The sequence below is a fragment of the Microtus oregoni genome, unplaced genomic scaffold (genome assembly GCF_018167655.1).
Source record: "Microtus oregoni isolate MIOR12 unplaced genomic scaffold, Mior012 000046F_ref0000063, whole genome shotgun sequence".
Lineage (NCBI taxonomy): Eukaryota > Metazoa > Chordata > Mammalia > Rodentia > Cricetidae > Microtus > Microtus oregoni.
Window position 1 is genome coordinate 2182956 of NW_024543220.1, and position 17377 is coordinate 2200332.

Below are 17377 nucleotides of genomic sequence, written 5' to 3' on the forward strand. Positions count from 1 at the left end.
ACGTTGCATTGCTCTCCAGTTCCCTGGGATTCTGCTGTAGCATCGTTTCTCTGACTGTGGCGATGATAGTTGAATTGCAAACCTTTCAGATTTAAGACCCTGGTTTGCTCTCTTCCCAATGTGTAGTTTATACCCTGCAGATAGAGTTCTGTGACTCAGTGCCTTTTTGTTCTATGCCATTTAAGCTTATGACGTCAGAAATATCTAAAGAGATGTGTGAAAGTTAAAATGACAAAGAGAACACATTTAGTAGAAGTGGGTGGCAGACCTCATGTTTGTTTCTGAAGTGTTTTCACTTCAATAGATACTATTAATAAATCCTTCTTTGGTTCTAAATATGCTCTAAGAATTTGATTTTCTTTCTGCACAGTTAGATCATCTAGTAAAGCTTAGAGTTATTTAAAAATCAATTTAAATAAACTTTAAATTTTCTTTTAAAGATCAGCATGGTAGTTTAAAACTATAATTCCAATTTTTTGGAAGTTGAGGCAGGAGGATTGCCATGAGCTTACCTCTTGGGTTCAAAATTAGTTTCAGGCTAGTCTGAACTGTACTATGAGACCCTCTCCCCAAAAATAAGATTTTGGCTTGTTTTTTAATTGACACAATATTTTTATACTTGTTCATGAGTCTCAGTATGATACTCTAGTACATGCATACAATACTTAATGATAAAATCAAGGTAACTATTGACATCAGAAAGAGGGCTGATTTTTAAAGATCTCAAGAAATTGGTCGTCAAAAGAACAAATAATCCAATAAAAATATGGGGTACAGAGCTAAACAGAGAACTTTCAACAGAGGAATCTGAAATGGCTAAAAGACGCTTAAGGAAATACTCAACATCCTTAGCCATCATAGAAATGCAAATAAAAACAACTCTGAGATTCCATCTTACACCTATAAGAATGGCCAAGATCAAAAACACTGATGACAACTTATGCTGGAGAGAATTGGGATAAAGGGAACACTTCTGCATTGCTGGTGAGAGTGCAAACTCATACAGCTCAATTGTACCACAAGGACATGTGTTCAACTACGTTCATAGCAGCATTGTCTGTCATATCCAGAATCTGGAAACAACTTAAATGCCCCCTGACTGAAGAATGGATAAGGACAATGTGGTATATTTACACAATGGAGTACTACACAGCAGGGAAAAGTAATGACAGCTTGAAATCTGCAGGCAAATGGATGATCTAGAAAACATCATATTGAGTGAGGTGACCCAGACCCAGAAGGACAAATATCGTATGTACTCACTCATAAGTGGCTTTTAGACATAAGTCAAAGGAAAGCAGCCTACAATTCACAATCTCAGAGAAACTAGACAACAATGAGGACCCTAAGAGAAACATAGGTGGATCTAATCCACATGAGAAGTAGAAAAAGACAAGATCTCCTGAGTAAATTGGAGAGGGGAGAAGGGAAGGAGAGAGAGGAAGCAAGGCAGCACTCAGACAGACATGATTCTGGAGAGGTAGCTGACTGAGTTCTACATCTGGGTGGACAGACAGTAGGAAGAGAGGATCAGACAATAGAAAGAGATCACCATGCTGGGCCTGGATTGAGCATCTGTAACCTCAAAGCCCACTCCCCCAACAAGGTCACATCTTCAATAATGCCCTATCCTATCAGTCTGTGGGTGCCGTTTTCATTCAGACCGCTGTATTCCATGCCCTAGCCCCCATAGGCTTGTAGCTGCATCATAGTGCAAAGTGCATTTAGTCCAACTTCAAAAGTCCTGTAGTCTATCACAGTCTCAACTATGTCTGAAAGTCCACAGTCCAAAGTCTCTGATACTCATGGCAATCTCTTAACTATAAGCCCATGTAAAATCAAAATTTAAAAAAATGTAGATTACATACGTGTAACATGCAATGGCACAGGATATACATTCCCATTCCAAAATGGAGGAAAGGTAGTATAGTGAGGAAATACGGGACCACAGTAAGACTGAAAACCAGCTGGTAAACTCCAAACTCCACATTTCCATGCATGATGCCAAAGTGCTCTTCAGATCTTTTCAGCTTTGTTGACTCTATCACATTGTTTTCTCTTGGGCTGGTTCTGCTTCCTGTTAGCACCTTTCTTGGCAGGTATCTTACAGCTCTGGCATCTCCAACATCTTGGGGTTTCCAAGGCAATCCAGGCTTCACCTTTACAGCTTCACACAATGGCCTTTCTAGACTTCCGTATAGGGATACCCTGGCATGCCTGGCTTCAGCACCTTTCCTTAATCGAGAAGGGAGATCCATACCCATTTCTTCTATGCTTAACTCTAAAACCAGAACTGTGCAACCAAGAACTGCCAAGTTCAAACAATTATCCCCTTTGTTCAAATACATTTTCACCAGCTTTCAGTTTTCAATACTTTCCTTCACTATCTAAGTTTACTGTTCTGGAACTTACTCTGTATTCCAGGCTGGCTTTGGACTCTTAAACCCATCTGCCTCTGCTTCCCCAGTATTAGGATTAAAGGTGTGTGCCACCACACCTGACCCTAAGCTTTTCTTTAATTCCTTTTCACTGTTCACATGTTGGAAGCTTAGCTAGGCAGGGTCTTGTTCTGAGGTTACCACTCCCTGTATTCCATTAAGCATCAGGCTTTTTTATCTGTTTACACGTCCTGGTGCTGCTTTTCTCCTTCAACTTCACATTTTGTATTTTTTCTTGTTTAACTTGTCCTTTTCATTATAGATCTACATAAGACTAGCCACTAATAGCCACACAACATGGTAATGCTAATTTGTGTGGAAATGTCCTCCTCTGCCAAACTGTTAATCCATAATTCATTAATTTAGCCTCAGGCAGAGTTTTTGGTCAAGGGCAGAAAACAGCCACATTCTTCACCAAAATATCACAAAACAATCTCTAGGCCACATACTAAAATTCTTGTCCTCTGAAACCTCTTGAGCTAGCCCCCATAGTTCATATCACCCTCAGCACCATTTTCTTCCATTCTTCTACTAGTATGGCCCGCTAAGCCCCACTTAAAATGTCCAATCACTTTTTGAGTCCAGAGTCCAAGTGTTACATATTCCTCAAGGCAAAAATATTGTCAGGCTGATCACAGGAATACCCCACTCCTGGTACCAACTTCTGTCTTAGCGTTTCTTTTGCTGTAAAGAAACATCATAATGAAGATAACACTTATAAAGGAAACCATTTAATTGACGCTGGCGTATATAATTCCTCTTCCTGTGAGTCTATGGGGGCAATTTTTATTCAGACCACCACAGCTGGCTTAGTTGCTTTTTTCCTGCTGGAATTCTAGAATGGAGTTTAACGGAACAAAATGATATTTGGGATTTAGCAGCAAAATGTCAATCTGAGTAAGAGTAAAAAAATAACAGAAAGCCGGGCGGTGGTGGCGCACGCCTTTAATCCCAGCACTCGGGAGGCAGAGGCAGGCGGATCTCTGTGAGTTCGAGACCAGCCTGGTCTAGAAGAGCTAGTTCCAGGACAGGCTCCAAAACCACAGAGAAACCCTGTCTCGAAAAACCAAAAAAAAAAAAAAAAAAAAAAAAAAACAGAAATGATGATGGGCCAGGTAGTTTTTTGTAAAGAAAATATCTTTTTGAAGCATTTGGAAAGTGTGTGTGTGTGTGTGTGCATGTCTGTGCACTTATGTCTCTGTGAGCCAGAAGTTGGGATTGGTATGTCATCCTCAGTAGATTTCCCACCTAATTTCCAATTCATTGTTTCTTACTGAACTCAGAGCTTGCTGTTCCAGCCAGACCCGCTGCCCCTAGGACCTGCCTGTTCACCTCCCAGCTCTGGGGCTGTAGACTACATTGACACTCTCCACTTTCTACCTGGATGCTGGGGATTGAGCTCAGTTCCTTAGACTTGCACAACAAGCGCTTTATTCTTCCTTTCCCCACTGAGGCCTCTCCTCAGCTCAGAGGGTGTTTATTTAGAAGCAAGAATGGACAACCAGGAAGGTGGTAGATTTAGAGTGAGTTATTTAATACAGTATCTTTTTATACCTTTTTTCTCTAATCTTTACTTTTTAATTCTCTTCTAGAATTCTGCTGTCATAGACCAGCTTTGTTTCTTCTTCCCCTCCTGAGACAGGGTTTCTTTGTGTAACAGCCTGGCTGTCTTGGAACTTAGTTTGTAGACTACGCTGGTCTTGAACTCACAGATATCCACCTGCCTCTGCCTCCCAAGTGCTGGGATTCAAGGTGTACGCCACCACTGCCCAGCTCACGTTTCTGCTCTTCCTATCGTTCTTCTCCCCAGCTCTCCGCTCCAGACAGCACAGTCTGAGCTGCCGTCCTGTTGCCAGTTTGAATGCTCACATTTACTTCTCTGCTTTTTGAGTCCACTCAGCCTTAGACCAGTGGAGTGGAAAAGGCTTGAGTAATGGGTTTCTTTTGTGTATGCAGATGTGAAAATTCACTGGTAACATAGATTTGACAGGGGTGGGGAAGGATAAGTTTTAGTAATGAACTGGAAGAGAAAGGATTGTCCACTGAAAACTGAAGCTACATGGGTTAAACTTCCCTTCTCATAGCCTGTGGCCTTGCACGTTGTATGCTTGTAATAAAGTCAGCAATATTTTCTAGAAGACACTGCCTCTGGTAAGTGAAGCAAGGTTTTATCCTAACGTAAAATGTCTTACTGTCACTGAATAGCTGTGTCCCTGTGTTACGTTGCCTGTGGTGGTTCTGTTATGGAGATCATGAATGAGCTTTTGTTCTTTGGCCAGAAGTAAATTCTTTGGGGATGAAAAAAATGTATGTGATAATTAATACATGATAATTATTCATTTATTTGGCTTAATAAAGGGCATTTAATTGAAAACTCCTCTTTTCCCTTTCAGGTGTTTGGCAACCAGCTCATTCCTCCCAATGCACAAGTGAAGAAAGCCACAGTCTTTCTCAATCCTGCGGCCTGCAAAGGGTATTTCAGCTTGTGACTTTCTGTACTCAGTGTTTCTAAAGACAAAAGATAAAATCCCCACACAGGCAGGTGGTTAGGCTGTGTAGGACCAGAATGACTGGGACCAATACTTCACAGCCACAGGAGTTACTCTCAAAGTAGAAGTAACAGGTTCCTGTCAAGTAACCATAGGTGGTCTGACCTTCAACAAACACCGAGGCTTTGTGTCAGCTTGGGAGTGATCCTCTTGGGAACGATTGTCGCCCTGCTTTACTAATGGTGTCAGGCTGTCACCATAGACAAAGATGTAGAGATGACCATGAGCACTGTGGACTCAGGAGGACAGTGTGCTCTTTCCAGAGAAGGGAATCCTCAGCTGGTCCTGGAGCAGCATGTTCTTTATTCCCAAACGAGGATGCTGCCAATAGGGCAGTGATAGGGAGAAGAAAGACCGTGTGCCTCAGTAACTGATGTACAAAGGGATTGTGCGGAGGGAATTCAGTGTGAGGAAAGCTGGGCTTTTGTTTACAATGCTGTCTTTCTTGGCCGTGTGTACTCAATGAAATGGAGGGGTACTGTGAAGGCGAGGAGAGGGTGCGGAGGAATCAAAGTGATTATAAGTGAGGGGAAAATGCAGAACAGAAAAAAGAAAGTGTACAGTGTTAGTTAGGCGGTTGGGGAGATCAATACAAAGACACTGACCATTTTGGAAAAAAGCAATTTAAGATTTATATTTTATAAAATAGAATGAAAGAATAGAAGAGGAAAAAAATGATGCCTATTGTTTTCCCAGTGTCTAGATCAGTTGTGCTGAGTCTTGAGTAATTTGTGAATATTTATTAGGTTGGATGCTATAAAATTGAAGTCACATGACATTGGTAATGAGTAGTTAGGGTCAGGTTTTAAATGTCCAGGCAAATGGAGCAAAAAGGAGCAGGGGCCTCAAAGTCAATTTGGGGGATATGTATGATCTTTTGGGGAAGCTTGAGCTTGACTCCACACTAAGTGGTGTATGCACCCGTTCTGTAAATTGTGCCTGATTATGTAGATTAACCTTGCTTAATAGACTCCTGCTAGGCTTTCTCACGCCTCTCCCCTTCTTCATAAACACCGGGTTTCACATCAGTAATAAATCATATTGCTAGGTCCTTAAACAGCACAGCTGAAATACCCAGTCCATCAGTCACTGTGACCTGGTGAAGGAAGCAGAGAGTTCAGTGTGTGTGTGTGTGTTTTGTTCTGCTTCTAGAATATTCCGAGTGACTCAGCCACGTAAATTTTCAGTTTACTTAGCTATAAAACTAAACAACAAAAGAGACACAAAACCAAACACAGACTGTAAGAGTTAGTATGTAGAACACAGATGTCTTTTTTATTTTGTTAAGTGGGATGGTGCTTCTGAGTGTTATTGTTTATAGAAAGTCCTGGGGACTGTCTGCTGCTGCCAGTGTCTGGCTGGGTTCAGAATGTTCTCCACCTCACACTCTCACTTCTCCCAAGATTTCTTCCATGGCCCCTTCACTTTCTTTAAAGGTAGCTGCCTGTTGTGCTTGTCCTTTAGAAACCTTCAGTTTCTGGTGACAGAGTTTTGGCAGTTTCCTTAAGATAGAATTGACTATTGTAAGTTCTTCCTTCCTTAGAAGTGGGATTTTTGTTGTTTGGCTTTTTTCTGCTGTTTTGCTTTTTTCCCTAGGCCACATTATTTTATATTTACAAATTTAATTTTTAAAGATGTATTTATATATTTATTTATGTATATGGCAGCTCTATTGACTTTATGCCAGAAGAGGACATCACATCTCATTATAGATGGTTGTGAGCCACCGTGTGGTTGCTGGGAATTGAACTCAGGATCTCTGGAAGAGCAGCCAGTGTTCTTAACCATCGAGCCATCTCTCCAGCCCAACAAACTTAATTTTTTATAGATGATTTAGGTCCCTCTTACATCTTATATATAACTACATGAACATAAACATACGTGTGTTCATGTGTGTGTGTGTGCCTGCATATGTGTGGGCACATGTGTGCACATGTTTATAGAGGCCTGAGGTTGATGTAGGGACTGTCTTCAGTTGCTCTTCCATTTTATTCATTGAGGCAAAGTCTCTCAATCAAACTCAGAGCTTGCCAATATGTCTGCTGTGGGGATCCCAGCCCTGTCTTCAGAGGCCTGGCTGCCATCACACCCACTGGGCACTTATGTGAGTTTTGGGATCAGAACTCCAGATCTTCACACTTGAGCTTGTTCAGGCAGCGTTAGCTATTGAGCCTTCGCTCCAGCCCCGATTTACATTTTTGAAGTTAAAGCAGATTCTTGTTTGCAAGTATAATACTTTATCTAAAGGCAGGTTAAGATGCTGCCACAGATGGCCTTTCCTGAGTGCGTTTCTTCCTATAACAAGGTATATCTCCACATGCATGTAGGACACAGTTGCTCTGAAACTCTCCAGCTCCTTTTGTTTCAAAGCTTTTACTATTTAATGGCACGGTTTTTGTCATCATGTCCATGCACTAATACAATGTATAATTTATTGCGCAGCTATCTTGTTCTGTGGGACTGGTTTAAAACTTCAGGAGAACCTTAAGAAATAAGATAACTGTGTGTTTAGTGTTAATAAATAATACATTAAAGAGGAATTATCTTGTGTCGGCCTGAGTCTAGAAATTGCTGTAAGTACATAAAGTTTTTATTCAGGCCTGGTGGTAGTGCACCCTTAATTATATAATGAATAATGTATTTCTTACTGGCAGCATGTGTTTTTCAATTGGAGAAAAGTCTTTGCTTATTTTAGAGGTTTTCTGAACCTGTGACCTCATGTAAAGATGTAAATAAACAGCAAATGTTCGAGTCCTTTCTCTGGAGCTCATAGAGACTACAGATTTGGTGTGATTGATCTGACAGATTGAGACCAGAGTTCTGCTTTTAGGGGATGGTCTGATCCACTCCCCGCTGTTCTGTTCTTATCATTCCAGCAGTGAAGGCATCCCTCACAATGTCCCCAGCTTCTCCTTTTGTTATGGTGCAGAAGGGGTGGAGGGGAAGAGGGGACTCATTTCCATGTAGCTTTTTATGTTCCTACTGATAATTATTCAGCACCAGGAAAGGTGGCAAATATTGAACTTGCTTTTGTTCCCACTTAGAGCCTTGATGGTTCTTGTGGAATCTTGTGCAGTCTTTTCAGCTTCCATTGAAGTTGCTGATAATCTTCCTTTTGTGTGCAATTTGTGGTTTTGCTTTCAGTAAAGATGGCGAATTTGTTCTGTGTTCAGCCCTTAAGTGCTCCTCCTTAGCTGCCTTTGTATTTCTCATACAAATATTCTTAAGAAAGGTAAGGTATACATCACTCGTTTTTAAGGAAACTGTTTTAGGAAAAGAGCTAAGTAAATATGTAGGTAGTAGTGAGATGTTTTAATACTGTGTGCATGTGTGATAGTTGAAAATGCCAGGGTAAAAGACTGGCCAACTAGTTGATATATTTTGACATTTATTTGATTTCAAATCTACCATTCATGCAAAGAGACATTCTGCTACTTCTGCCTCTGAGCCCTAGACTGTTTCTGAATCTTGACCTGGATTGGACGAGATTGCACTGATGGAATGATGCTCATGAGAAATGCACAAAGCCATCCAAGGCTGCTTGATGATTCCTCTAACTGTAAGATATTACAGCCAGTACGATATCGCAATCATCTTTGCCTTTCCTCAGAATTCATCTCCCTACATGTGGGGATTTATTCAGATTCATTCTTACACTAATTCATCAGATACTTAGTAAATACCTTTGAATATCCCCTCCTAGAAGTTGGAGGATTCAAGAATTACTAAGGACTGGTAACTGTTTTTGCAAGTTTCTTGTCTTGTGCTAAAGACAGGGTGAAAGCTGTCCTCATCATGCATTGAAAGCACTGTTGATGGACAGATGTATCAAGTGCTAGAGGAACAGAGATGGCGTCTGTGCTTGGGAGATGTAGACCAGCTCCTTGTTAGTTATCCTTGTTAGTCATCCATCCTAAGGGATAACTTTGATGCTTCCTTTCCTAGCAAAAACTCAGCTGTCATGGAAAAAACTCTTTATCTTTCTCGATTTGGGATGACCCATAGTGTTTAAACTTTAAAAACGGTGTGTCTCTTCCCAGAAGAGCAAACTGATTAGTAAAGGGTTAAGTGAGTCTGTTTTGTTGCCCTGGGCCCTATCACTAATGTTGCAGTAAATACCTCTATTCCCTTTAGAGTATGGTCAACTGCAGGAGAGCACATGTGCTCTGAGAGCCAGGTCTGCAGGCCAGCCCTGTGTCCGTCCGTTCTCTTCTCTGCTGGGCCTGCCATGGGAGTTCTGAGGGGGTCAGGCTTTGTTGTTTGACTGTTGATTGTTTGTCTAGAGAATGTAGCATCCCAAATGTATACAAGCTGATTGTATGAGACAAGGGACAATCTGTTTTTCTACCTATGGGAACTCACTGTGAACTTCCTATTCTTGAACAAATCAAGTCTGTGTTCTCTAGGGCACATGGTTAAATTGTATTCTCAGCTTTAGAATGTGTATTAAATAATTGTGGTTTTTTTTTCCCCCCTCTTTGTCTACAGCAAAGCCAGAGCTCTATTTGAGAAAAATGCTGCCCCAATTTTACACCTGTCTGGCATGGATGTGACGGTTGTCAAGGTGAGAAAGACTCTCAAGTCTTTGTTTGCACAAGGCCACCTCTCATGTGTCCTTTGCTCTTACTTTCTAAACAGAAGTCAGGTTTCCATTTAAGACAAGAAGAAAATCAATGTTATGTCTTGTTTTACTAATTACTCAAAGAAGCTTTCTTTTCTCCTGACTTTGTCTGCTTTTCATTTCAGCACAGGCTCACATGAGTGTGTGGAATACAACTCACATGGGTGTGTGGAGCACGGGCTCACATGGGTGTGTGGGGACCCTATACTTTCCATCTGCGAGGCAGCAGGTGGAGTTATCTCTTAGTTGTCAGAGTGTGTTCCCCAAAATACAAAGCCGTACAGTTTAACTGGTTTAATTTCTTCGTAGTTCCACTAGCAGGTAAACATTTTCTTCCTTGTAAAGAATTATTAGTGACTGGGAATTTTAAAAAGTAAATCATTAGAGTTTTGAGATTTTAGGCAACATGACTTAGGAGAAATTGTAAATTTTAGATTCTGTCTCAGGTTTCCATTATGGTGAACTTCAAATGGCGTTTGTGTTTGTGTGTGGGGGGAGTACATTTATTCAAAACCACCTGTTATTTTTAATTAAGGAGAATTCGTTCTATGTTTGTGCATTGCACATATACCTTGTATCTATAGAAGGTATTTTGGTGAACTTCAGGTGGCATATGTATGTATGTGTGGGGTGAGCATTTAGTCCAAACCAGCTTTCTGCTATATTTATTTTTAAATAATTAAAGAGAATTGTGTGTACGTACGTACACTACATACACGCCTAGTGACTGCAGAAGCCAGAAGAGGATGTTGTGTTCCCTGGAACTGCAGCTATAGACAGTTGTGAGCCACCATGTGGACGCTAGGACTCAAACCAGATCTGCAGGAAGAGCAGCAGGTGCACTTTACTGCTGAGCCATCTCGTCAGCCCCTGCTCCCTCCAGTGTTTCAAACCTGGGTTTATTTCTTCTTAAATTATTTTTGAAATTATAATATGATTGCATCATTTCCACCTTCCATTTCTTCCCTCTAGACACTTGCATATATGCCTCCTTGCTAAAGTACTGTTTTTAAGAGTATTTTATTAATTCTTTGAGAGTTTCATATAATGTATTTTGATAATTCTCATCCCCTACTCCTTCCCCAACTCATCTCAGATCTGTCCCTCTATTGTACCTTCTAGATCCTTAATCCCTTCTTTTTTATATCTTTAAAAAAAATTCAATAAATCCTTAATAAAGAAATAAGTTAAAAAAAAAAAATTCAATAGCTGGGTGGTGGTGGTGCAAGTCTTTAATCCCAGCACTCGGGAGGCAGAGGCAGGCGGATCTCTATAAGTTCGAGGCCAGCCTGGTCTACAAGAGCTAGTTCCAGGACAGGCTCCAAAGCTACAGAGAAAGCCTCTCTCGAAAAAAACCAAAATAGTAATAATAATAATAATAATAATAATAATAATTCAGTGGATTGTTTGCTGCCCTCCATTGGAGTGTAGTGGACCTACCAGGGACCGCCCCTTAATGACAACTTATCTCTTTCTTCCTGAGAAGCCACCAGTTAGCACTAGCTCCTTAATTAGTGGTGACAACTCCTAAGCCCCTCCTTCTCCATCCTAGAGTGTTGACTGGACTGATAGTATTCTATTCCTAAATTACACTTTGAGTGTCTCTTAGCAATTAGAAGGTCATTAGAAGGTCATGTCATGTAACTGGCCATTCACTTCTGAATTCTCTTTTCTAACTTGTCAGGCTTGATCTTATAGTTGTTTGCCTTTGGGGTCAGGAGAAAGGAGAAACCATTTTCATGAGCATCTATATGTGCCGCAGTCTAGGGATGAGAGCCCTGAGGGTGATGCTGTAAGACCAATAGTAGTTCCTTATCATTTGATGACACTCTCGGGTAAACTCTGGGCCTGGAGCTTTGCTGAGGGGAGACACTGCATGGCTTTCCAAATAGTACAGCCAGTGCGGAAGTTCTGTTTCTCTTGGGCAGTGTACGTTCTTCAGGGAATTCATTCCTTCTCCTTGGTCTTCAAGTCAGTTGTCATCCAGTTGTCCGTAATGTGCTCCTCTCATCTCTTAACTTTCTGTAGCTTGTGTGGTGTCCACTTCACCCCCCACCTTAGCTGCGTCTGCTCTGTAGTCCCCAAGATGGTTTTCAGTTTAATTAGTTCCTGCTCAAGATCCAGTTTGCCTGTTGATTTTCTCACTGACAAGGTTGGTTCATTTCTGTCTTTCTTTAAAAATTATTTTCTTCAGTTATGTTTGTACGTATGTATGTATTTAGTTTTTCTGTTCTCTGTTGTGTTGCTCTCATGGGTTGATTTTATCCCCCCCCAATATGTATTTAAAGCTCTAAACTCTGTTGCTTCATTCATGTATCCATGACCTCTGACACAGTTCTTTCATTATCATTTCTAATATATTCTCATTTCCATTGTGATTTTTAGTTGGCCTTTGAGCTATTTAATTTCTAGATCTAAGTTTTTCTGGTTATCATTTTGTCAATGATTTCTGAATTATCTGCATCGTTGTCAAAGACATATTCTATATAAGTTCAGGATCTTAAAGCTTATTGGGATTGGTGTTTGTGTCTGTTTTTATGAGTGTTCTGTGCATGCCTAAGAGTAATTCATATCAACTGATAAATTGTGTTCTGTTTATGACCTGCATCCAAGTCTGTTCACTGTGTACTGCAAACTTTTCTTCCCCCTTTTTAATTTTTTTATTTTGTTTTTATTGATAATAATAACTTTAAGCTATCCTGTCACGGAGTTGCAAATCTCCTAGCATGATTGTGCATTTGCCCATTTCTATAGACAGTTTTGTCTGCTTTTTATGTTTATTTCTTGAGATGATTAATTCTCAAAGAATAAACACAAGACAGTTTAAAGACAATTTGGTCCATAAACGTTTGTTATGTTGGTAGATTTTGCATGTGGACCTCAGCTTTTAGTGACTGAGCCCTCTCTCCTGCCAACTGCTTATATGTGTAAACCCATTTCTCTGCTAGCTGTGCATTAGGACTTAGCGCCTTAGCTCAGATATTGATTTCCTGATCAGGATCTTGTTGGTCAACAGTCGGTGTTAGTCTCCTCAGGAATCCTTAGTGGATTGGGTAGAGCATACTTCTGATGGCCCCACTCACATGTTAGGTTGAGGTGACGGTTGTGTGGCCCATGTCTTCACCAACCATCCTCACAGAGTAGGTGCATTCTCTGATGTAAATAAAACACTGTCACATTTTTTCCCTAAACATTTGACTGTATATGTTTTAACAAGAAAGGACAGTTTCCTTCGTACCTATAATGACATCTTCAGACCAAACAAATTTAAAAATTTCTCGAGCGGAAGGAGGGAGAAGATGAGCAAGGAAATCAGGACCACGAGGGGTGCACCCACCCACTGAGACAGTGGGGCTGATCTATTGGGAGCTCACCAAGGCCAGCTGGACTGTGACTGAAAAAGCATGGGATAAAACCGAACTCTCTGAACATGGCAAACAATGAGGGCTGATGAAAAGCCAAGGACAATGGCACGGGGTTTTGATCCTATTTCATGTTCTGACTTTGTGGGAGCCTAGCCAGTTTGGATGTTCACCTTTTTAGACATGGTTGGAGGGGGGCGGACCTTGGTTTTCCACAGGGCAGGGAACCTACTGCTCTTTGGATTGGAGAGGGAGGGGGAGGAGTGGGGGGAGGGGGAGAAGGGTGGGAGGAGGGGGAGGGAAATGGGAGGCTGGGAGGAGGCGGATACTTTTTTTTCCTTTTCTCAATAAAAAAAAAAAAAGAAAAAAAAAGATAGGCAAAAAAAAATTTCTCAATACGAAAAGCCTATGATTTTTCTAATTTAAGATACTCAGCAATTACATATGAAAACTATTATGTGATTTATCTTACATATTCAGAAAATAGGTATTAGAAATTTTAATCTTAGTAGAAATATTAATATTTTCTTCTTATTAGTTTAGTTGAAATTATTAGTTTTTGAAAGGTTGATTTCTTATCTTTTATATTAAGTTTTATTTGGAAAAAAGTTTGGATATGCAAAACGAGTTACAAAAACAAAACATATATATTTATCTACTTCACCCAGAGTACTAACATTTTACTGTTTGTGCATAATTTCTCTTGACATAAATGTACGTGTAGGAGTTCCTGTGTGGAGCTCATGGATGAAGTCTAGGGTTTACTATTGCTGTGAGGAGACACAGTGACCAACGCAACTCTTATCAAGAAAACATTAGTTGAGGGTGGCTCACTTACATTTTCAGAGGTTGGTCCTTTATGATCATGAAGGGAAGCATGGCGGCACAGGAGACATGGAGCTGAGAGTCCCACATCTTGACTCAGAGCAACAGGAAGTAGACTGACTGTCACACTGAGTGAGGCTTGAGAAAAAGGTCTCTCTCTTACTTCCTGCTCTGCTTCCAGACATGACAGTCCTGTTTTTTCCATTCATGGATATTTTGTATCTCTGTCAGTGGTTGAGGTATGGGCATTTCTTTGCCCAAAGACCAGTTCAGCCAAAAAGATAGGCTCCAGGTGGAGTGTCTTTGGTGCTCAACATTCTCTCGGGAAAAGATTGGTGCTGCCAAGAGCAATTGTGTTTCACTATCACGAAACTCTGAGTTAGATTAAAGGCCATTTTCTACAGCTCTTTGAAGAGGTTGAAGATTATCTATCCATACTGAGTATAATCTCTATATATCTAGAGAACCTGATTAGTCTAATTATAAATGACAAACTTAGATGACTATTGATCTATATAATTCTCAATATCTATCTAACTTTAAAGACTAAGACAATAAACGACTGTGAAACAAATGAGGACAATGACCTCCAAATATAAACAATGTACAAATATACATTGCAGTATGGTAAATATATATCAATACACAAACATTATATAAGTATCTTAATCAGAGGTAGAAATGTACACTGCAAATGTAAATATATACAATATATATATATATCAATACAATATATGTCAATACATAAAACTGTTTTAAACAGAGGTGGAAACATGCATGCATACAATAGTCAATATAATTTCACTTTGTATCAATATATAAGAATCGATACCAATATATTTGACTCAAAACAATAACTCACGTGTACCAACATGTACCAATCATCATACCATCATCCCATTATCTGTCTTTTTTTTTTCAAATGATCCCTGAGCTTATAAAATTCCTCCCCCAACCGTCAAACGTATACTAATTATAATCAACCCCTAAATGATGTCCCTAAACCCAAGGGCAAACTTTACTGGGAGAGGGGACGTCGTCCTCTAGAATTACTTCCAGCTGTTATGGGGTCGACGTTCTTTCTGGGGGATCCTGTGAAAGTAAAATGATGGTTAAATTTCAAGATCAATGTCTTTTAAAATTGCAAATAGTCTCTGAGTATTTTGTGCAGGTCTGGCCAAAATGTTGTATAAGATGTGCACCATTTCAGCTAACCAAGTTGGAACTGTCTTGTGCAGCTGGTACCCAAAACAGGTCTTGTAGTAGCACTATCAGTATCATGACGTCATATCAACCAGGTGGAGTTGTTGTTATGGGGCCCCATCTTCTTCCTGGAAACTTCAAATGTCACTTCAGGAAAAACTCATTGTTCATTGTGAAAAACTTAAACATTAATCATATAGACATATATAGACATATATACATATATATTCAATGAAAGGCATGATAGATATATTCAATGAAAAGTATAATAGATATGAAGAAAAGCAAAGATGTTTTCTAAACTCATATTTCTTGCTGTCCCATATCATGGCTCTTGACATGAGACAGAAACTCCAGAAACTCTGGGTTTTTCTCTTACCAACAGGCTTGGAATTGGAGAGGTACTGAGCCATAGTCCAACTTCAAAACCAGCTCTATATATTTATAAATAAATGCACATTAATACATATTTAAAGATAAGAGTAGAATAATTTTACTTACGAGACCTATTTTATTTACTTGCTGATTCTTATTGGGTGGTAAATAGTTTCCATCTGTCAGTATTCAAATATCCAGGGTTCCTTGAATTTTCTGAAGATGAGTGTTTTCCTGCAGAGATAAGAAGAGAACCCTGCCCCCATTCTATATGTTTTTCTTACCACTTGTATAAATATCATCATTGTGGATGAGCTGTCATTTCTCCTTTCCAAGAGGTTTCTCCTCTTCAAATCGAAACTTTATTAATTTTGATGGTATCCACAATTTTTCTTCTGTGGAAACAAGAGCAAAACCCCTTCCCCAATGTAGCACATCTCCTGGCTTCCATTGAGAGGTCAGCACATCTTTGAAATAAATCGGTTGATTTAGTTCAGCAGACTTTTCCATTATCCAATGTCCTTCTGCTGCTGTCGTTCCTTTCTCATTAGCGTTAAGAAAATTCAAGGTTAATAAAGCATTATGTAATCTATTTCTGGGGGTATTTTCGGTCCCTTTCTGTTTGTTCAGCATATCCTTTATAGTACAATTTGATCTTTCTATAACTGCCTGACCTGTAGGATTATTTGGTATACCTGTAATGTGTTTTATATTATAATAATAAAAAAAGCGTTTCATTTTCTTAGATACATATGCTGGACCATTATCTGTCTTTATTTGTGCAGGTATACCCATGATGGCCATAACTTCCAATAAATGTGTGATTACTGAATCAGCCTTTTCTGAGCCCAGGGCAGTAGCCCATTGAAAACCTGAATATGTGTCTATGGTGTGGTGTACATATTTTAATTTACCAAATTCCATAAAGTGGAACACATCCATCTGCCAGATTTCATTTCTCTTAGTACCCTTTGGGTTACTCCCTGCTGGCAACGGTGTTTGATTATGGAAAGAACAAGTAGGACATTTCTTTATAATGTCCTTAGCTTGTTGCCAAGTAATGGAAAATTCTTTCTTTAGGCCTTTACTATTGACATGATGCTTCTTATGAAATTCTGAGGCCTGCAACACACTTCCAATCAATAATTGATCAATCTCAGTGTTGCCTTGTGCTAGAGGACCAGGCAGACCTGTATGAGACCGGATGTGTGTTATATACATCGGACAAAGCCTATTCCTGATTATGTCTTGTACCTGGATAAACAATGAAGTCAACTCTGTGTCATCTGGTATAAGTTCAGCGGTTTCAATATGCAAAATAACTCTTTCTGCATATTGTGAATCTGTAACTATATTAAGAGGTTCTTTAAAATCCCTTAGCACCATAAGAATGGCATATAATTCTGCCTTCTGGACAGAATTATAAGGGCTTTGTTCCACCTTACTCAATTCATCTGACTTGTAACCTGCTTTCCCTGATTTATTTGCATCAGTATAGAACGTACGGGCTCCAGTTATTGGAGCATCACGTACAATTCTAGGAAGAATCCAAGAAGTTCTCTTTGTGAGGTTAAGTCTACCACTTTTGGGATAGTTGCTATTAATTTCTCCCAAAAAATTAGCACAAGCTCTTTGCCACGGTTCATTGTCTTCCCATAACTTTTTTATTTCTTCAGTAGTAAAAGGCACTATAATTTCTGCTGGGTCTATACCTGCTAGTTGACGAAGTCTCAGCTTACCTTTTATAATTAATTCAGAGACTTTTTCCATTTAGTTTTTAATATTTTTACTTGGTTTATTAGGTATAAATATCCACTCTAAAATAATATCTTCCCTCTGCATTAGAATCCCTGTAGGAGAAATTCTGGAAGGCAATATGAGTAGGATGCAGCTAAGATTTGGGTTCACCCTATCCACATGTGCCTCCTGTAATTTTTCCTCAATCATTGTCAGTTCCTTTTCTGCTTCAGCTGTCAGTTTTCTTGGACTATTCAAATCTTTATC

At 39.7% G+C, this 17377-nt stretch overlaps 1 protein-coding gene across 1 annotated transcript in view; it reads left to right on the forward strand.

Moving 5' to 3' along the window:
* The window catches only part of LOC121435583 (acylglycerol kinase, mitochondrial-like), a 74014-nt gene that overhangs the window by 25649 nt on the left and 30988 nt on the right, over positions 1 to 17377 (forward strand). The window contains exons 4-5 of the mRNA XM_041635035.1: positions 4832 to 4911; positions 9476 to 9551. Coding sequence (XP_041490969.1) covers positions 4832 to 4911; positions 9476 to 9551 — 156 coding nt within the window. The remainder of the gene's footprint in view (positions 1 to 4831; positions 4912 to 9475; positions 9552 to 17377) is intronic.